Source organism: Ambystoma mexicanum, chromosome 2q (genome assembly GCF_040938575.1).
Source record: "Ambystoma mexicanum isolate Mex_15411 chromosome 2q, UKY_AmexF1_1, whole genome shotgun sequence".
In the NCBI taxonomy this organism is placed as follows: Eukaryota; Metazoa; Chordata; class Amphibia; order Caudata; family Ambystomatidae; genus Ambystoma; species Ambystoma mexicanum.
In genome coordinates, this window is record NC_090924.1 from 345589785 (window position 1) to 345612182 (window position 22398).

The 22398-nt window shown below is 42.7% G+C and overlaps 1 protein-coding gene across 1 annotated transcript in view; it reads left to right on the forward strand.

Annotated features, from left to right (window-relative positions):
• The window catches only part of TEX47 (testis expressed 47), a 937506-nt gene that overhangs the window by 492195 nt on the left and 422913 nt on the right, over positions 1 to 22398 (forward strand). The window contains exon 4 of the mRNA XM_069647358.1: positions 9149 to 9213. Within this exon, the coding sequence (XP_069503459.1) occupies positions 9149 to 9213 (65 nt within the window). The remainder of the gene's footprint in view (positions 1 to 9148; positions 9214 to 22398) is intronic.

The following is a 22398-nucleotide window of genomic DNA, read 5'->3' on the forward strand; positions in this document are numbered from 1 at the left end:
AGCGACCTGACGTTCACCCATTCAGAGCACAGATGTCTGACGTCCATCCTTGAATGGAGACACACTTCATTCATTTAAAAAATCGAAACAACCGTTGTTGAAATACATGTGGTGTTTTATTTTGTATCTTATTTTGATGGCACAAAAATACAAGACTTTACACATTGTACAGGTCAGGTTGCAGCACAGCGAGGGAAAATCCCCTGTACTGACCGCTGTCACTCGGGAAAGTTTCTCTTATGGCACGAACGGCACAGGCGGGTATTACTCTTCGAACGCGGTGTCCAAGCCTCCCGTGAAGCCACCATGTAAAGGAACGATAGGCCACCAGCCGGTACCACCTGTGAAAAAGAATGATACAAACTGTTTTTAAATGAACAAGATAAGTTTATTAAACGTTTGTTGTCAATTACAATTCTTGTAACTAATGGCATTCTGCTTGGACAAATGCTATCTAGAGACTGCACACTATTGAACGACTTTCATGCGTTAACATGATATGTATATGTAATTTTGGATATAGTAGAAGACCATGAAATAGGAGTGGCATCACAAGTAGAGTATACTTACTCGTTACTCGGATTACGAGGACGAACAGTTGCGTGAAGTTCGTGCATAAGCACCATCATTATCCTCAACACGGACCGTGTGAGGCAGGCTGCCCTGAGGTCTGGCAGCTCAGTGATGCATTGTGGTCGTGGCTCGCCTTCCGAGATGTAGGCCACGCATCCTGAGTTTTCACAGCAGCAGCAGTTCTCCTCCTCGGTTGGCATTAGATTGCACCGATTGCATGTGCACCAGGTGGAAACACCGTCCATGCGACTAGGTCCAGTGTCTTCATCCGTTGATTCGTCCTGCCAACTGCCGTCCAAAGCCCCATCGTTTTCGCGTGTTTCCCTTTCCAGTAGTTACTCCTCGGTATACTCGGGCTCGTACATGTAGGTCATTATTGTAGCCATTGTGTGGTAAACAAACTAAAATAATTTATAGCGATGGTACTGGTGTTCACACGGGCTACAAGTGGCAAAGGTAGCTGACCAGAGTACAGAAACAAGTCACAGAATACTCAAAGTAACACAGAGAGAGGAATGGAATCGAAAATCTGCTGCTCTGTGTTGTGAAACGGTCTGTTTATACTTATTGAGTAAAGAGGCTTCCTGCCGTTTCCATGGCGACACGTCATTAGCTCAAGCGCAGCGATTGTTGACACGAGACGTGCTTTGGCGTTGTGAAATGGGCGGTACGCGTCTGCTGATGACAGGCTCAGGGACGGGGGATATGATTTAGTCCCGCAAAAGCAGGTCAGCCAGGGCAATGGGGCAAGTGATAGGATTATCACAAAATGGCAGCGCCCTGGTGCCTGTTTTCGCGTGCGTTTAATGGACGAAAACTCGGGTAAGGTCCATAGGAAATTTTTCTAAAATCGTGCGACTTAGGCTTAAAAACACATGGCCGACCCGTAGGGACAATAAAAAATCTTGACCGAACCATTCCTTTAATGATGATTGAACGACCTGAGTCGGGCGTGATGGCCAGCCCGCTAACAAGACACAATCTTTTGCAAAAGCGCCGTCACCTTGACTCTGAACAGAGGAACCATTTACAAATGAGCAATCTACAGCTTCAGAGTCAGTAAACTCAGCTTTCTTACCCGCCCCAATTAGCGAGCAACTACCTAGTAAAAGTACTTTGCGGGAAACTGACTCCACCCTCATTGCTCCCATGGAGAATGAACAAGAGTGTAATAAACATTTGTCGGTCGCATGCTATCCTCAGACCAAGGAAAATACCTCGATGCATGCTCCCTTACATCTCTTTCTGCCCACGCTGGCTAAAACTACACTCAATCCTGCTGCAAACATTAAGGCTGGGGATCTCACCCACTTTGATATCACTAATACAGAATTACTTGAACTGGCGATGCTCACAACAGCAACAGTAGCTGAAATTAGTGCTCTCAGTACTGAGACTCACATTCTTGCTGTAACCCCTTTCTTTGTCTGTGAATCGATATGACAGTTACAGCGTGAGCATGAAGACTCTGTTTCAGAAAATTTGACGGCGGAAATTGTATAAGTATTTCATGATTCATTTAACATGCCGCCATTGCTCACTGAATCAGACTGTGAGACTGCAATGTCATCGACAACGCTGATAGCTCAAGGCAATACAACAGAAAAGGAAAACATTGCCCTTGTATCGGAGATCACTCAAAGTGAAAACTTAACAACGGGCAATGACTCAAATACCAAGACTACCGCAAGTAGAAGATGTCTATGCGATAAAATCAAGGAAAGAGTGGTTTTACAACAAAACTCATCCAGCAATACGAGTTTGACACATGATCGTACATTAAGTTTTGATCCAGTAGCACGCGTGGCACGACTCACAGAATGCTTAAAAAAGGACTATTTGCACCTGAGAGAAAAATTAAATGAGAGTAGCTTTACAACCTATGACTCACGTCAACGGAACTCAGCGAGTGTAAAATTGTGTTGCCAAACTCAGCCCCTTCAAAAAACAGCCGATAAATCTGGTACATACAAGGAATTGACCAGCACACTGCAAGTTTTACGTCAATTCAACATTGTAGCAAGTACTCTCCAAGACAGTACTGAGTCCCGGCTAAAACACGCAGAGAAGAAAAAGTCAAGTATTTCATGAAATTCTGATGATTTATCAACTGTTGCCTCGTCGATTCATCATACGAATAACACCTCCTCGGCGATCATTCTGCCAGAAGCTGTCCCAGAGTTTTCAAATAAAAGCAACCTATCTGTTGCTGCAGGCATTCAAATTCACGCCACAACAATTGCTCTAAATCCTTTTGTTAAACTTTATGAGTCGATGAACGACACATTGAAAGACCAAGGAAATATGTTAGCAGCCCTTGACACAAAACTCACTAATTTAGTGATTTTTTCATCACAAGTGCAACAACGATTCGATGGAGAAGCTGATTTTTCTCTAAACTGGCAGGAACTATTATCCGATTTAGCTCGGAATGAGCTGTCTGACAAATCGGACTCAATGTCTGTCGTTTTAGACTGTGTAAAATGGCTACGCCACAGTCACATGCAGTCTTCGCCCACAGTCGTACCATGCTTATGTAAACATGTGGGCGTTGGCTTGGTGGAGCTGCATGGCGTTTGCGATTCCCAATTAACATCAGGAAATCTACGCTTGTTGCAGATGGATAAGATTAAGTCTGCTCCAACGATCATTCACCCACACCTCAAATGGCATCTGGAGTGAATACTGAGTCTGCTGTGAACCTTGTACAGACATCTTCAAAAGAATCACATCTTGCGATAGTTCCAGCAGCCAGAAATCTTGAAGTGCCTACAGTTGTACCTCCCAAGGAACAGCGATGTCAAAGTCAACAAAGCACCCAGAGAAATGAAAAGTCTTCACAAGGCAAAAATCTGGGAGTAGCCTTTATCGATCAAGATACGGCTATAGGACAAGTCGACGGTCACAGAAGCTGTTCTTTAAATAATAACAAACTGGCGAAACCTACATTTGGAATTTTCAGTGGTTCTTCAAAGACAATTACACAGACTGTCAAATCTGTTCAGCCTGTCCATCGAACCAATACTGAGACTCCACTTCGAAAAGTGAAAGCGTCTACATGTGCCAAATCACGAACAAACAGTTTGAAAAGATTCATCAGAAATTTGCCATCACCAACTAAGACAGCCTTATTCGAGCGCCCAAATAGGCAAACAGTGCCACCAAAATAAAGTGTCGAACTGGGCTCTATTGTCAACAACCAGCAAATTAATAAAGAACCCAGTCATCCACAAAAAAGATCAAGAGTGGAATATGAAGAACAGCCAAGTTCTGAGACGATCAACTCAATTGACCTTGCTGACCTATCAACGTACTCGATCCAAGATGATGAGTTATCAAATAATGATGAGAGCTCACTCCAGGTCGAAAACTTGAGTAGAGCCCCTCCGGTTGTGCGCCCTTCAAATAAAAGGAGGGAAGTCCTTGCTTCCAGATCGTCACCTATACCTGACTCCAGAAAATCGCAACAAAAAGTTCTATTCCATGCCGATTCCTCACCGGATAAAGTTCTATTCCATGCCGATTCCTCACCGGAAAAAAGAAGGAAAACCACCAAAGACTCTTCTGTATCGGCGGCAGACAAAGGCTCATGGACATTTGATCCTAAGCAAACTTCTGCTGAACTGCATAAACAGCGAAACAATCCAGTGGAACAAACCTCCCGGCATCGAACTGACCCTAACAGCAGACACTGGAAATTACAATTGGAAAATATATTAAGTAAGAAAAATGAGGTCAATTTAAATAGGAGAAATATTATGAAATTATTTCATAGTATTCCATCCTTGCGCATAATCACATCCGAAGACATAGCAATTGTTGAATATGCAGTAGAAGATCGTTCAGATTGGGTGATTCTACATGTGAACTCAAAGTTGGTGAAAAAACACTCTATGATGCAAATAAAGAGCTTTTACACTATGGATTAGAAATTTACCCTCTTATAGATCAAAATGGGAAAAATACAAACAATTCTCCTACCTCAAATGTTGATAAGACTGCCAATGAGCAGAGGAGAGATACTTTAAAGGAGCGGTTTCTGTAGAATAAGCCTGAGAATGCAGACAACCACAATGAAAATTGGCACCAGGTAAACCCAAAAACCTCTAGAAATTTTGGAAATCGGCTGCAAACAAATCTAAGGACTTCGAATACCTCGCAAGGAAACCAACGTTAGCTATGCAACAGGAATCAAGAAGTCACATTCCATATTTTATCTTTGAATACACACAAATACTGTCATCTATTTCAAAATGCCGAACTAAACAAATATGAATATTTTGCAATTTGTCTGCAGGAAGCCTGGTTGCGCTCACTTCCATATTGTGATGATATACGGTGTCACATTGTGATGTCGTGGTGTTATTGAATGCCGCAGAGAAAAACAAAATGGGTCGACCATTCTCAGGTTTCGTTACAATGATAAACTGTAACCATAGGTGGAAAATTCTACAAACGGTAAATCCGAACTTATTTGTGCAAGGCACTTGGTTAGCCAAAACTAATTCTTTGATCACTTGTTCTGACATCTTATTAATTATAAATTTGTATTGGAATCCGGCGATGATTTCTGCTGCAACCTTTATATCTTCAGTCACCACAATGATTGATAACTGTATGCTAGGCATACTGATCCACAAATTATCATTTGTAGCAATCTGAATTTCTCCTGGGTTGATGGAAATCTCTTTGATGTTACAGCATCTATTCCTTTCCATTCTAAAAGAGCACAGCGCAGAAATAAATGGCTGAAGCAATTGACTATGAGAAATTGCGTGATGCTAAATTGTTGCACCATAGGTGACATTCCCTCTGCTCATACATGGCATAGTAACAACATTCATAAAACCTTGGACTACATCTGGACGTCGAAAAATGTAATTGACAAAATTGATCAGTTGCATATAATAAAAACACAGAACAGCGATCATGACGCTGTAAAAATATTGCGGAAAGCTCTCTTCCGGCCAAATTATATACCTGTGACTCCATTGATCTGATGATTAATCAAGGTGCAAATAGATTGAAAAAATACATCAAGACAAACGAGATTGAAGCATTGACACATCAACGAGCTGTGAATCAAACCTTATACAACTCACAAACGAACTATGTACCATTGCTCTCGAAATTTAGGGCAAAAAAAGTGGGTTTAAAACAGACCTCCTTGAGAACACTCACTCATTCAACCTAAAAGTATATGAGGCCAAGAAGAAATTGAACGCAGACATCAATATCCTTAAAAATACCTTAATGTGTTCTAATTCAGATGCCAATAAAAAAAGACGCCAACAGTATCGAAGCTGGCTCAAAGACTTTAACTGTATTCGAGAGCAAGAAATAGCTGAAGTGATTCTCAAATTAATTCCCAAACACCACAGTAGAGAAATCTGGGCAATCATAAATAAAGGCTCTTTAAATCAAGAGGCCAGAATGTCCAGTGGTGTAAGAGCCAATGCCTGGATGAAACATTTCTCTCTGGTATTTAAAAATTCATAGCTATACTTGTTCACTCCGAGGTCGCATCTCGAAACACGATGGAAAGTAATGGAAACACACAAAGACATTGAAGAAGCAATTTCCAAACAAAATAATTCAAGGGCAGCCGGGCCAGACGGCTTAACAAACATCATGCTCAAAGCAAACAAGGTCCAGTAGGCGCTTTTTATGGAATTGCTGTTAAAAAAATAGCAGTGTCAAAGGAAATACCAGCCTCATGGCAAACAGCCGTGGTAGTACCAATTTACAAAAAGGGCAATCGGGACGATCCGTTCAAGTATCGCCCGATTGCCCTACTGGACGTTATTGGTAAAATCTTTGCTGCCTTTCTGCAAAATAAACTAGCCATGTGGGCCACTGCAAATGACACTATTGATCACTGACAAACCGGATTTCAGAAAGGTGTCGGTACAGAATTAGATCTTATCATATTAAATCTGTTAAAACTGGACTGTTTGAAAGGGGGGAAAAAAATGTCTCACATTTGTGGATTTAAGTCAAGCATTTGACTGTATTAACAGGCAAACTTTGTGGAAAAAGCTAGAAAACTGGAACTGTCCTCAAGATCTGCTGCAACCAATCATGGCGCTACACTCCAACACTTCAATTAAAGTTAGGCTAAATGCAGTTGGTGACCTAACTGAGCAGATCAATACACACAGGGGCGTTAAACAAGGCTGTCCGTTGGCCGCCATGGTTTTTAAATTCTTCATTTCCATTTTTCCGCTATTTCTTAAGAACACAAGATCTTTTCCCCCACGCATTAATGGCAATCAAATCAGTTGGATGACATATGCCGACGTTGTTGTTCTTATAGACACAACACAAGTAAGTCTGCAGTGACTTTTGTCCAAGTTACATGAATACCTGCAACTGAACGATCTAACTATCAATGTCAATAAATCGAAAGTTCTGGCTCTTGGCTCAAAATTTGTAAAAAAAAGGTATGGCCTTTAAATGGCATATTGCTAACAAAGTTCTAAAGAAGGTCCAAAGTATTCGATATCTAGGTATATTAATTAACAGCTCTATCCGTGAATGGGATTGGACTCAAGACCTAAAGACTCCTATGACTACTTTAGCCTTATAAGGAGCAAATCTGCATTTAATGTACGGCATATTTACTCTAAAGCCAGTTCTGTTGTTTTATGTACAAAAGGTTGTCGCAACGTTAACTTTTGGTGCCGAGGCAGGTCTCAATATAAGTCATAATTTTTGGGACTACTTGGAGGGCCAATTTTGGCGAAAAGTCTTAAAATTGCCCGGCAATGTATCAATAGCAACTATCCGTTATGAACTTGGCATGGAATCACTCTTGTTTGCAGTAATCTGGAAATCTGTTGCAGCATTTAGGAAAATGCATCTGACTACGACTGTAGTCCCCTATCAGATTCTTGCCTCTAGTACTAATAACCACTCTCCAGGGTCATTGTCGGACTGGAAGAGGAAAGTTGAATTAATATTGGCACACGTGAACATCAAGCCAGACACATTTTCGTCCAATCCCTGTTTTGTAAAAAGAAAACTTAAACACCAGGATTGGATTTGATCTCGATTGAAATCTGCCATCTATTTCAGTGCCAGTTCTCACGGATTAAATCAACAACCGAAGTACCTTGACATTTTTCCATCTCGGTATCACCGGAATCAATTCCTGAGGCTACGGCTAAATTTGTATCCATCTAAAGAGATGCTGCTTCTGAAATGTGATATTGGAACTCTTGATAAAAGCTGTCGGTTTTGTGGTTTGGTGATTGAATCTCTAAAACATTTGATCACCGAATGTTTAGGTCTAACTATCCAAAGAACAAAATGTTTACACACATTCACTCCAGAAAATGTAAACATGAGCGATTGATGGGTACATGTGATGTCAGGCCAAAATGTAATGTTGACTTGTGCTGTGATCACCTATATGGACCTAATTTTGAAAGACGATTGACCGTCAAACAATTAGGTCTCTACTAGGTGTTTTTGTTATATGGTTGATAACAGTAAGTTCCAGTAAGGTGCTAGTGCTGTCTCAGTCTGTCAAAAAAGTCATAGCTTCTGTAAAAAGCTTCTGTAAATTGGGAAATCTGTAATTTGGTAAATTTGTAAGGATGTTAAACATAAGGTTGTGAAACAAAAAGTTTGAATAAAACTAAAAGTTTAAATAAATCATGAACTACATAATCTATTCAAGAATGTACTAATCTAAAATCATTATATTGGAGTGTTGTTGTTAATACAGGATCCTAATCATATATAAACATAGGCAATGACTGCAACATGCACCATAGAAGTACAATACTTATAATCTTGTAATTTTGGATAGTACAGTAGTGAATGCTACCTTATCAGAGTTTTGAGTAATGTTAAACATGTAATACCTACCTAACTATTCAAGACTTACTACACTTGTGCAAGTACAAATAATACATATGAAGAACCACAATGCATACAAATCAGAGGCACATACAGGGAAACTAAAGTGAAGAAGAAAGAAACAGCATCATCGGAAAACGTTTATAACATTACATTTTTTTTTGTTCATGTATACAAATGAATTGTGTGTGTGAGGCCTGCTTAATTCCCCATGTATATGCACCATGATCTGAGACAAACCCTAAGGAAAGTACTTTAAGAACATATGACAAGGTTAACGTCTAGTTATTTAGCACTTTTCAATTTTAATATTCTGACGGTCAGTGAACAAAACCACCTGGCCTAGATATGCCAGTGAACAAAAAAACAAGTGGCCCAGATATGTGATGTCATCAATGACATTTGTGATCTCATCTTTTTTCCTGGATGTTAGTCTTAGCAGTACACAGTGGTGGTGAGAGTTATGGTTGCTTAGCTTACCATAACTGGCGAATTTCTGAGGGTTTTCGGTTTTACTTGTAACCATAACGTCCCTTTAACAACGTTTTTTCATTGAATTTCATAGGTTTTTATTATTGCAATTTAACCATAACGTCGCTTTAAAAAAGTTTTTCATTGAATATATATATATAAAATTGTAAATACATTCCATTTTCTGCTCCACTTTGTTTGAGAAATATTTGAGAACATTGTATGCATTATCTTTCAGTCTTCGATTGACATCCTGTACTGTGTCCTCCAAGATTTGGCTGAGTTACAGAATCAGGGTGCCAAGTAAGTACTATTCTTTTTCAGGAATATATATATTTTTTTCTGTTAGACTGGTGCATAGTACATGTTTGTGTGCGTAAATATACATATCCAGAAAAGGATCCTCCCCATATTGATGAACTTACAATATTTCTTCCGAGCCAGGATAGAGGCCTCAATGTGTTTTTTAGTCAGAAGTCCCTAAAGTCAAAGGATTCTGGATCTTTATATTTGTGGAGGCCTTTGACCTTGTACTCTCATAGAAGTCTCAGCATTGAGAGAGCCACATCAGCCATTAGCTCCCGGTATGGGGGCGCAGCCAATCAGGTTCCGCGTATCGCGGGCTGAGACCTTTAATCTCAGCCCATGTTCCAGGGTACACGCTGGCTGCCTCCCCCACCCCACAGAGCCGTCTTCCCCTCCCACTGTTTCTTTTTTAAAAAAAAACTTTCCCAAACCCCCTCCCCTGCCCTTCTTACCTGAGCATTGCGGCAGCGGCAACCACCGCCGCCTCACCGCCTCTCACTTTTCCAGGCCACCATGGTAATGGAAAAGGGGCTCCGTATGGAGTCCCGCCTTCCATTACCATGGCAGCCATCTTAGCAAAGAATTGTCATTCATTGAACGGGACGCGTGCAGCGTCCCATTCAATTCATGAACATCCCCTTTTTTTTTAAACACCCGAGTTACTGCTTTGGTAACCCAGGATGCTTATGGCGTTATCACCCCGTTCCAAGGGCTGGAACGGGGGGCAACGATTTGTGCTCTCATTATAGGCAAACATGGGCAGCCGAGCTGTTACCCCCCGTTCCAGCCCTTTGAACCGGGTGATAACACCATATTAGCACCTGGTGAGTGCTACCAGCCAATCAGGAGGCAGGGAACGTGGGCTTGCACCAACAGTATAAGCATACATGCCAACCCTCCCGATTTATGCGGGAGACTCCCGATTTTTCTGTGAAAAATATAGCTAATTTTTACGGTCTCCCGCCTAAAATAAATGTAGTACCAATGCATTGCTATGGGGAAATGTTGGTCTCCCGATTTCCCTGATGAAATCTCCCTCCCAGGTGCGACCGAAAGTTGGCATGCATGGTATAAGCTCCTGTTTCTTTCCAGTCTCTGGTGCCACCCCCTGCAGCCATTTTTTCTGTCTTGCAGCCTGGCCCACTCCCCAGTTCTCCCCCAGAGCACCTGCTTTACGTCTTCCCCGACCCACTTGCCTACTCATCCATCATTTTGATAACCTGGTCCCTCTTCTGCCTCCCATGACAGCCATCATCAGTCTAGAAAAGGGACTTACACAGACTTGACTCCCTTAAAAAATTATATACATATATTAGCACCAGAATGGGGGCCGGGATGCTAATAACATTACTCCGACACTATGGGAGGCAAGCTTGGCAGCTAATGACCCTAAGCCCTCACTGAAGCTATTGCTTCTGCTTGGTTTGGGATCATACCATTACTGCGACCAATTGCGATCACTGAAAAATGTTGACTTTGTTTTTTTTATTTCGACCTCCTTTACACCCAAAATATATGTGGAGGGATGGGTATAGTATATAATGTATGTAGGGAGGAGGGTGTGGGGGGTCTCCCCCTGCATATATATCGGGTGAAAATGGGGTCAAAATAAAAAAAGTCTGCGTTTTTGGTGGTCGCAGTTAATTGGTTGCAGTAATCACATAGATCCCTCGTGCTTACTGACTCAGGCTTGCAGGCTGGTCCACTCTAGTATTGATTAACGCTACATTTGCACCCAGGGCAGGGCGGTGCACCCAATCAGGTTCTGCAGATCGTGGGCTGAAACCTCTAATCTCAGCCTGCGTTCCACGGAACCTGCTGGCTGCCTCCCCGCCGGCTGGCCCCCCCGCTGGCTTCCTCTGCCGCCCTGCAGCGCCATCTCCCATCTTCCTTCCCCCTCCCTCCCGTTTCTTCTTTTTACATTTTTTGTTTTTTTACTATTTCCCAACCCCCCCATCTCTGCCCCACTTACCTGAGTGTTGCGGCGGCGCTGCCACCTCTCACCTTTCCTGACACCCCCCCCCCCCATTGTAATGAAAGAGGAGCCCTGCCTTCCAGTATCATAGTGCCCATTTTAGCAAAGGATTTTCATTCATTGGTAACCCGGTTTGCTTTGCTCAGGACAATAACTTGGGCTGCCGGGCTGTCACTTCCCCCTCACTCCCTATTCCAGCCTTTGGAACGGGGTGAAAGCAGGATATTTCAACAGGTGGTTTGTATTTTCAAATGAATGTTCAGGCTTGGAGCACCTCCTTTCAGGGTGTTTTCAAGATATGCCTACATTTATTACCCCTTTGTGAAGAAGGCTTCTCTTTTTTGAGGTATTTTTACTTTCCATGTGGAATAGGAGCCTATTTTCAGTTTCTTGAGACAATGGGGTTCTCCAAACTGTGTAAAGTCAGGTCAAAATGGACTTTGCAGATATCTCTTCTGTCTTGTATTCTTGCTTCCTAAAAACGGTACTATTCTAGATTACGCCAGAATTCTGATTATAACACATAAGATATGGGACATGAAGCTGCATCTGGAGGGCCCAGGAAGAACACGTGCTGCAGAAGGCACACATGGTTGAGGATTGCTAAGAACCCAGGCACTCTAAGAATAAGGTATGAAGGTCAGCTTGGAAATAAACCCTGTTGCATGTGATGCAGCATTTGAACACTGAATCACGGGGCATGGATGGCGGTCAAATAAGAAACAAGTATTCAAGCGTTACAAGCACACCACAACACCATACTCCTGTGCCGTCTGCATGCAGAGAAAGGGACTGGTGGTTGGAGCCTGGAGCTTGCGTGGTGCATATGGGGAAGTGGTCGTTACTGGGTCCTGGCCCTTATTTCTCTTGTATGGAATACTATTAGGGATTTGTGATGTGCCACTTTTACCTCTCGAGGTACCTTGATTGCTTGGAGCAAAAACCTAGGAACCTGATAGGATTTAGTAATAACAAGAATCTCCATTGAGAAAAAAGATGGGCTTTCAATTTGCGTTGGATGATTGAGTGGCTTGAAATAAGCCTGAACTCAAGTGGAAGAGAATTCCCCAATGGGGTAGCTTGCAATAACAAGCCCTTCCATCCTGGTTAGCCAGTCTATATTTAGGAATAACCAACTGGCCCAAGAAAGCTGAATTAAGCTGTTGGTGGCCGGTATAGGAAAAGGCTCAGTTTAGTATGAAGTGGGCTTCCTAAAGGTTCAAGCGGCTCGGCCACACAAAAATAATTGCGAACAGACTTAGGTTACCGTCAGCAGCAGTGGTTTGGGAAATGTGTGGCACTGCCCAATGTCAGAAAAAATGAATAATTAGAAATGGTGTCCCAATCATCATGGCTGAACAAAACGTGGACTTCAACAAAGTGTTTCAAACATGTAGCCAAAGAGCTGAAAACAGTTCAATTGCTTCTAGAATGAATTTACGTTGGTTATATGTTATTGAATAAAGCATAAATAAGCACCTCAGTCTAATAAGCACTACAACCAACACGTGTTTTGACATATACCTGGTCTTTATCGAGGCTGCTACATCTATGCAGTGACAAATATCATGACGTTAGCCGATTCTTTAAGTATACAATATGAACGTATTTACCAAGCAAAACCCAGAACATAAGGAAAGAGGAAACTGGGGAGGGGGAAGGGAAAGAGGACACACATTAAAATAATTAATTAACGAACAATTCGTTATATGCTAATACATCATCTATAATAGTAACTGAATAAAAAAATGAAGCCTAAAAAGGCTAGATAGCACACAGCAAAGTTCCAAATCACCTGTGTTACAGTTGCACATACACTGCTAAACATGTCCTAAAATCAGAAATTGTGCATTACGAAGCCTATTCCAAATTACAGCAACAATTCGCCAGCAGTGGGCTAATATCTATATTGAAAACATCTAAACCCACATCAAGTAAAGTCTCATATATTCGTAAGGCCTCATGCAGGTTAAGTGCAAATGAGACAATTGGCTTTACTGCTTACCTAATGTTACTGTCCACGTAAGGATTACAGTTCTAATACACTTTTCAACCATGTAAAGTCACTACATGGCAACGTTAGCTCACAACAGACAATCTGAAATGCAATTAAAAAAATGCTTCAATCAAGTGCCGTGTGTTATGATGTAAGTGTAAGTTAAAACAAGTTCATAAAAATGTATTACCAGATCCTAGTTAAACATTGAGCTGCACTATGAGCTCATTAAGTTCTAAGAATGTTATTCTAAGAATGTGGATGAGAGACAGCAGAGACTGCAGGGAGAGAGCCATGTTGGCACTCGACTCTCATAGGCCGCTGTCGCTGTAATGAAATAAATTACTGTTTCTTCATCACTGCTGCCTGGAGCCCTTATTTCCTCATTGGCGACGAGGATGGCTCTCAGCAGTGTCTTCCTACTCCTTTGAAGTCTCGTCACAGCGCGGCCTGCATTATTCCACACTCCCGTGCGACAGCGGACGCTGCAGGAAGGTCAGGAGGAGCAGAACAACAGGTCAGCAGGCGCGTCCCCTGGGGGGGTAATCTTGCCCTCCCCATTACTGTATTGACTCTGTCTCAAAGCAACAGTGTTTACTTTCAAGGATCCCTAGCATTGACATTATCGTTGCTGAGCAACCTGCCCATGCAGTTCTGGCAAGTTTCAGGAGCCAGCCATTATGACATGTATCCATTCTGTGGATGAGCAGCCATCATATTCCAATTCAGAGTGATGTAAGGAGGATTTTGGCATCATACACAAGGGATTGTACTCATACAAGACTGATCCCTTTGTCTGCATAGCACAGCACTGTCACTGCTCAGTCTGTGCATCCACTGGGCATACTTGAACTGATCCAGAGTCTATTGGTTGCATCCAGCAAGCCCACTCTTTACCACCTTTTTACCGCTTGGCAGCTTCAATACCTCCGCCAATGTCATTTTTGAATGAACCTGGACGCCCCCAAGTTAGGTGGGACAGGTGGAAAGACATGTTTGAAAACTACCTGGTGGCAATGGGAGGAGAGAGATTCAGCTCAACTCGCAAAAAGGCATTATTACTTCACAATCTTGGTGTGGAAGGCCGTGCAGTGTTTGATGGGTTAGGCAGTGCACAAGCTGGTGAAGCGGAGGACACAGATGAATATGCCCTTGCGATTAAACAACTCAAGGATCATTTTGAGCCTAAGAAAAATGTTACATTCGAGAGGCACAAGTTCTTTCAGCGTACGCAGGAGTCCTCAGAATCCGTGGAATCGTACATAGCCTCATTAAGAACATTAAGCCACTCCTGTGAATTCGAACATCTATCTGACTCGTTAATTAGAGATCAGTTAGTGATTTGCACAAATAATATTAGGATACAGGAGAAATTGTTGGCAAAAGACATGAAGTTGGATGAAGCAGTGGACCTAGCCAGAAGCATAGAACAAACCTCACAATATGTCAAAGAACTGAAGTCTGACAAACAGAGTACCCAAGCTGTGTGCGCAGTTGATCACAGGAAGAGACTTAATGTCAGTACAAGCAGGAAAGGAACATGGGGTGCGAAGTGTACCAGATGTGGCAGTGTCAAGCATGGTCCGAATTACCCTTCGTGCCCAGCAAGGAATGCTGAATGTTTCAAGTGTAGGACCAGAGGACATTTCGCTAATGTATGCAAGAGGTCATCAATAAATCTCTTACAAACCAGAGACAACCAAGAAGAAGGTGCTCACTCAGCTTACAACATACAGGAGGTGTACTCCTCGCAAGACAACCCCGGACATGTCTTTGAGATTTCGACCATTGGAGGAGGAGACAGCAAAGGTCCAACAGATGTTTTTATAATTGATGGTCAAGAAATACTCATGAAAGCTGACACATGTTCCCCATGGACCAACATTTCTAAAGAGACATTTAAAGATGTTCTAAAAAAAGATGAATCAATGCTGGATCCACCAAGCATTCGGCCCTGCGGCTATGCGGAATCCCCTATTGAGATGCTGGGACAGTTTACTGCAAGCGTGCAATACAGAGGTGGAGAATGCATAGCTGACATTTTGGTTGCAAGAAAGGGAGCCTCCCTTTTAGGTTGGGAGGAACAAAGGAAGTTGAGAGTCAGGGTGCAAGCTAGCGCCACTGAGCCTGTCACCATTGCCGAGATTGATGAAATGTGGTCAAGAGAGTTCCCAGAGGTCTTCAACGAAGGTCTGGGCAGACTCAAGAACTTTGAACACCATATTAGACTAAAGAAAGAATCTCAGCCTATTGTTCATAAAGTGAGACATGTGCCGTTAAACATGAGAGCGCAACTATGCAGTGAACTGAATAACTTAGTAGATAAGGGTGTCATTGAACCTGTTGAGGCCACAGAGTGGTTCTCCCCCATTGTTTTAGTGGCCAAAAATAATGGTAAATTAAGAGTGTGTGTAGATTTGCGCAGTCTTAATCACAATAGTCTGGTGGAGAGACATCCCCTACCCAACATTTCCGAGACACTCTCCACTCTTGGCGAACCCAAATTGTTCTCTGTCATTGATCTCTCTGCTGCCTATCACCAAGTTCCCCTTTCCCGAGAATCGCAGCATCTCACTGCCTTTATCACACCTGAAGGCACTTATAAATACAATTACATGCCATTTGGGTTGGCCTCGGCCGCATCTGTGTTCCAAAAGGTGATGGAGGAAGTGTTAAAAGGGTTGGAAAATGTTAAGGTGTTTCAAGATGACATTCTGATTTTTGCAAGTAATGAGCATGAGCATGACAGAGTACTTAGGGCAGTACTATGCAGACTGAAAGAGGCTGGGTTAACGGTCCAAAGAAGCAAATGTAAAATAAGTGTTGAGGAAGTGGAGTATCTGGGACACAAAGTTTCGAAAGAAGGTATTTCTCCCAAAAAGTCACTCATAGAAAGCATTAGTAATACTCCTCAGCCCCAAGACAAGGACCAACTACGTTCTTTCATGGGACTAGCAGAATATTACCATAAATTTGTGAATGGCTTTGCATCCATCTCATCTCAATTGAGGGAGTTACTAAAAAAGAACGTGAAGTACACATGGTCCAAAGAGTGTCAGGAAGCATTCTTGCAAATCAAAGATTGTATAGTCAAGGCCCCATCCTTAAGTGGATTCATGTTTGGCAGGAAAACGTTGCTTTCAGTTGATGCTAGTACCCTTGGTTTAGGAGCAGTTTTGACTCAGTTTGACTCAGGTAAAACTGAATACACAATTGCATTTGCATCCAGGCCACTTAGAGGAGCAGAAAAAAATTACTCGGTCATTGAAAGAGAGGCACTAGCAGTATTTTGGGCAGTCACGCACTTCAAGTTATTTCTATGGGGTCGACCTTTTATTGTCAGATCAGATCACAAGCCTTTGGTTCAATTGATGAACGGTTCTGAGTGGGCCAAAGGGTCTCCAAGAGTTTCGAGGTGGATGGTAGAACTCTTGGGTTATAATTTCAAGGTGTGTTACATTCCTGGGAGGGAGAATGTGGTACCAGATTGTTTATCCAGATTACCTGTGTGTGATGGTGAATTGGAGGGAGCACCTGAATTTCAAGATGTGAGCATTGCAGAAATTGAGCATGATGCCATTGATAAAGAGATGTGGATAAGAGCTGGTGAGGAGGATTTAATATTGAATCAAGTTATGATTTGGACCAGAGAAGGATGGCCTCACAAGAATATTGTGGGAAAAGAGTTTGACAGATATTTTGGTGTGAAGGACGAGTTAAGTATGTCTGAGGACGGAACTTAGAAAAGGAAATAGGATAATACCCCCCAGTGGAGTCAGATCTCATTTAGTGAATATAGCACATCAAGGTCACCTGGGCATGGGAGGAACAAAGAGATATTTGCGGCAATATTTCTGGTGGCCCCGGGATTGACAGCGTTGCAGAGAAGTGTGTTAGGGGTTGTACAGAGTGTGGTAAGAGTGACAAGACCAAGATGGTTAGAGAAGTACCAATAAATCCTGTCAAAGTACCAAGTGAACCATGGCAAAAAGTTGCAGTTGATGTGATGGGACCATTACAAAACCTTGACAATTGGTATAAATACATTGTTGTGTTAGTAGACTACCATTCCAAATGGATTGAATGGAAGGCTTTGCGTGAGGCAACCACTGCAGAGATGGTGTTATTCTTCGAGGAAGTGTTTTACAGGGAGGGTTTCCCGACAGAATTAATCACTGATAACAGAGTACAATTCTGTTCTGAAAGGATGTTAACTTTCTTGAAGAAATTTTGCATCAAACACACTAGAACTGCTTTATATCATCCAAGGGTCAACGGCCTTGTTGAGAGAGCCAATAGGTTCATAAAGGGTGGTTTGCAATTGGCCATGCCTTCTAATCTAAGATGGTTTGGTGTAGTAAGAGAAATGATATGGAACTACTGTACCACACCACACTCAGTTACAAATGTATCTCCGTTCATGTCATTGAAAGGGAGACAACCTGGAACAAAACTATGTCCAGGGTGGATGGATTTAGCCAAGAGTTCCAACATTGATCGCGAGAGAATTATGACTCTCATCAAAGAAGCACAGGACGTGTACAAAGAAAGATTTGATGAGGACAAGAGTGTCAAAAGTAATACCTGGAAAGTGGGAGATTGTATTCTCATAAAGAACCCTAGATTCACTCCCAAATGTGTAGAAAGCAAATACATTGGTCCCAAGAAAATATCTGTGGTAACAAACAATGTAGTAATGGTAGAAGGGGGGGAGTGTTGGTCAATGTCCAGAATTGTGAAATGTCTAGAATGCATGAAGGACAATGCACATGATAAACATGACAATGGTGAACATGACAATGGTGAATTTGCTAATAACAGTATCAGAGACTCTAGTGTCATAGATAAGTGCTCCAAGGATGACAACAATTCAAGGTCTGCAGCAGAGAAACATTCAAATAGAGTCAAGAACAAACCCGGCTGGTTTAAGGATTATTATGTGGAGTAAACAGCTGTATGCGCATAAGGGATGAGATGTGTTATGATGTAAGTGTAAGTTAAAACAAGTTCATAAAAATGTATTACCAGATCCTAGTTAAACATTGAGCTGCACTATGAGCTCATTAAGTTCTAAGAATGTTATTCTAAGAATGTGGATGAGAGACAGTAGAGACTGCAGGGAGAGAGCCATGTTGGCACTCGGCTCCCATAGGCCGCTGTCGCTGTAATGAAATAAATTACTGTTTCTTCATCACTGCTGCCTGAAGCCCTTATTTCCTCACCGTGCGACCGAAACCTTGCATTAATAACATCATTGTACGGCAAAGTATTGATAATTCCCAGATGCAATTTTCCGGCAACGAAAAGTATTCACAACGTAATATATGTCTCTAATTACCGACGTGACTGCAAGTGAATTTCCTATTCACAGAAGCAACAGCCAAACACTGCATTATAAACCAATGTGAGTATTGGTGAAAGTATGAAATTAAAAATTATCACACAGTGTTACTCATTGCGACCCGATTTCAGGGGCAACCCTAGGATTAGCTCCGCTCTGGGCAGCAAAAGATGTGTGGGCCCCCCTAATGTGCATAAATAGTGACATGAGTGATATCATCGGATGAGTCTTTAGTATGGAAAGGTATCATGGGAAGTTAAATTAAAAACATGTTGCCAGACGTAAGGTAGTAGACAAATACACTTTGACGTCCAGTATATGTATTTTCCATAACATTTACCTTTGTGGCAATATCAGGAGTGAGGCATTTTTTTTGAAGTAGCAGACAGCTAAATACCTTGTACAGACTTCTAATTTTTGCAGATAAGGCATAGTGTGATAAAAGTTGCGGGAGCACTCACTTTGGTTAAGTGGCGATGGCCAGATTTGAGAGCAGTCTACAATTCAGAAACTTGAAATACTGTTTGCAAAAGGTCATTTTAAAATTTGGTTTAAAAATTCTTTTGAATAGATTGTGTCCTCCCACATATTCCTCATCTTAGATATTCATATCTACAGCTTTGCTACTTTGGAAAAAAAGATTCACACCACGGGGCGCTGTGCGTCGACGTCATCCGCAGTATAAAGGGCTCTAGCCGCGCCCTATGGCCTCAGTTCAGTTTTTCCGATTACTTTCGCTTCTTGCCACGAAAACGGCGCTTCAGTTCTTCTAACTATTCCTTCCTCATCGAATGTTTCCACGCCCAAAACTGGCTTTAAAAAGTGTCAGAAATGCGGGAAGAAGATGTCAATCACTGACCCCCATCGAGTTTGCCTCTGGTGCTTGGGTCCGGAACATCGGGTTGACAAGTGCGGTTCCTGTCAGGCAATGACCAACAAAGCTCTTAAGGAACGAAGAGGTACATTAGCAGTGGGGGAGGAATCCTCGAAGTCTTCTTCGAGAAGAAAGAAAGACTTGGTTGAGTCGAGTGGTAAATTTCAACACAAATCGAGGAAATCGAGGTTGAGGAGTCGGTCTAGGAAATCGTCCTCTTCTTCGTCAAAAATAATCGAAGAAAATGCGTCACCGATCTCCCTCTTCCATTCTTCGTCGTCTGATACTGGGGTTATCACCTGCCCTTCTAAGCAGGATTCCCCTAGAAAGTGGGAGGCTTTCAGAGCCTCGATGATGCAAATATTCGAGAACGCGGCCCAGACCCCCTCGAAGAAATTGCGTGAAGATCATGCCCCGGCTCATTCAAAAAGTGACAGAGGGAGGTCAGAGACCAAACGTATGAAAGGCCTACAGGTGCATAAATCGGAGGTGACACCTGACAAAATGGTGCCGAGTGCCCATCCACCTTCAAAGTCAACCCAAAATGTACCTTTCACCACCACCCCATCCCCTCCCCTACTTAAATGCTTGGTCGCTGCAACCGTGCAGTGTCAGATCTGTCCCTCTAACGAGGGTCGGATCTGACTCCGCGGTCCCTTTTTAGTTATTTTCTTTTCTGGTCCCCCGCCTCCAATTCTGAGGAAGCGGGGGACACCCCTGGAACCCCCAAGCCCACAAATACTGAACATGGGGAAAGGGTGACACCACTGCAGCACAAGTTCGGTATTTATAACAATCGATCGAATGGTACTGGCCGAAATAGGACAAATTGTACCATTCGATCGATTTTTGTCGGTCTAAATGGGTAGTACCTTGAATAGAAGTGTTCTGCAAGCTCCCAGCGACTTTCACAGGGACAGGCACTTTACGGGCCTGCCACTGTAATGTGCAACCCAAAAAACACATTTTATCCTGTTTGAGGAACAGAAATGCAAGCGACAAAGAAGCGGTTCATACCTTAAAAGAAATGCACGACAGGGTCAGGAAAGACCCTTTCATACAGTGGCACAGCCACATCCCGTGCGCGTAGTGTTGCCTACAATTTCTGCACATTTAAAAGTACATCTTGCTTGGAAATGAGGGATACACTTTTAAATTGGCTGAAACGCCCCCTGTTTTACTCAAGGAGGTGAAAAAGGCCATCTGAATGGGCACGCATGTAAAATGTGCCCATTCAGGTGTCCCTTGTGGATTGGGCTGCTCTTTTTTGCGCGCAAGTGATGAGATGTGTTAACGCATTTCATTTCTTGCGTAAAAAAAAGTTTTGAGAACCTGCCACCCTGAGTATTTTTTTTAAACTGTTTTTGCAGATTTTATTATTATTTTTTTTAAATGCAGTTTTTGCACAAAACAGCAGTTTTCCCAGCATTTTGGGCAAAACAGCCATTTTCACCGCATTTTGTGGGATCGCAAAATCGCTATAGGCTGGAGGGTCTGATTAACATTTACCTTTGTGGCAATATCAGGAGTGAGGCATTTTTTTTGAAGTAGCAGACAGCTAAATACCTTGTACAGACTTCTAATTTTTGCAGATAAGGCATAGTGTGATAAAAGTTGCGGGAGCACTCACTTTGGTTAAGTGGCGATGGCCAGATTTGAGAGCAGTCTACAATTCAGAAACTCGAAATACTGTTTGCAAAAGGTCATTTTAAACTTTGGTTTAAAAATTCTTTTGAATAGATTGTGTCCTCCCACATATTCCTCATCTTAGATATTCGTATCTTCAGCTTTGCTACTTTGGAAAAAAAAGAGAGGGAAGGGACAGGCTAGTCAAAGAGGACAGCAAAGAAATTGTCCTTGTGGTGGAAGAGGAAAGAGTGCTAGATCAGCCCCAGCAGCCGCAACTGTCCCCTCAGCCGCTTCTGCAGCCGCTGCAAAGCCACTCTGAGGCCTTAACCCACAAGACCCCAGTGGGAGGCAGGATCTCTCAGCATCTGAACGAATGGCGGGGCATTACTTCAGATGCTTGGGCACTGGAAACAGTAGCCCAAGGTTACTGCCTTCCTTTTCAACAAAGGCCTCACGACCATCCACAAGGAGCCAACTCTGCCAAAATTCCAGACCCGCTCCTTGTGCAGGAGATTTTAACCCTGCTGGAGAAAGGTGCAATAGAACTTGTACCTGTAGCGAAGAGGAACAAGGGTTGGTATTCCGTTTATTTTCTCATCCCAAAGAAGGACGGAGGATTGAGAACCATCTTTGACTTAAGAAACTTGAAGTTCAAGATGGTAACCCTTTCTCAGATCTTTCAGGCTCTCCAACTCCAAGACTGGTTGGTATCATTGGACCTTCAGGATGCTTACTTTCATGTGCCAATCCATCTCAAGCACAGGAAGTACCTGAGGTTCGCGGTTGGCAGTTCTCACTATCAGTTTTGAGTTCTGCCATTCGGGCTGACCTCCGCCTGAGGGTTTTCACCAAGCTGATGGCGGTAGTGGCAGCGAGTCTCAGGATAGGGGGAATTCACGTCTACCCTTACTTGGACGATTGGTTAATCGGGGTGCGTTCACCCAAACAGGCCCAGGAACATCTGACCATGACTTGCCACTTCTTACACAGACTGGGCTTCTCCCTCAATTACAAGTCACACATGATACCATACATCCCGCTTGTGGCTCCTACAGCTCCCAAATCAAGGAATGCCATTTTTGGGGAGCTGTGAAGTGGGAGAAAAATGATCACAAGTGCATTCTGTCCAAAAACATACTTTGGAAGATTATGAACTTTTTGAGAGGGGTCCAAGCCTGCAGAGGAAGACCCTTGTGAACTTTGTGAGAAGGGTCTGAGCCCAGCAGAGGGAGACCCCTGTGAACTTTGTGGGAGGGGTCCGAGCCCAATAGAGAGAGACTTTGTGAACTTTTGTGAGTGAAACTGGCACCAGAGATAAGAGTGATCTGGCACCACATGGGCGCTCATCCGAAGGTCTCTGGCTGGTG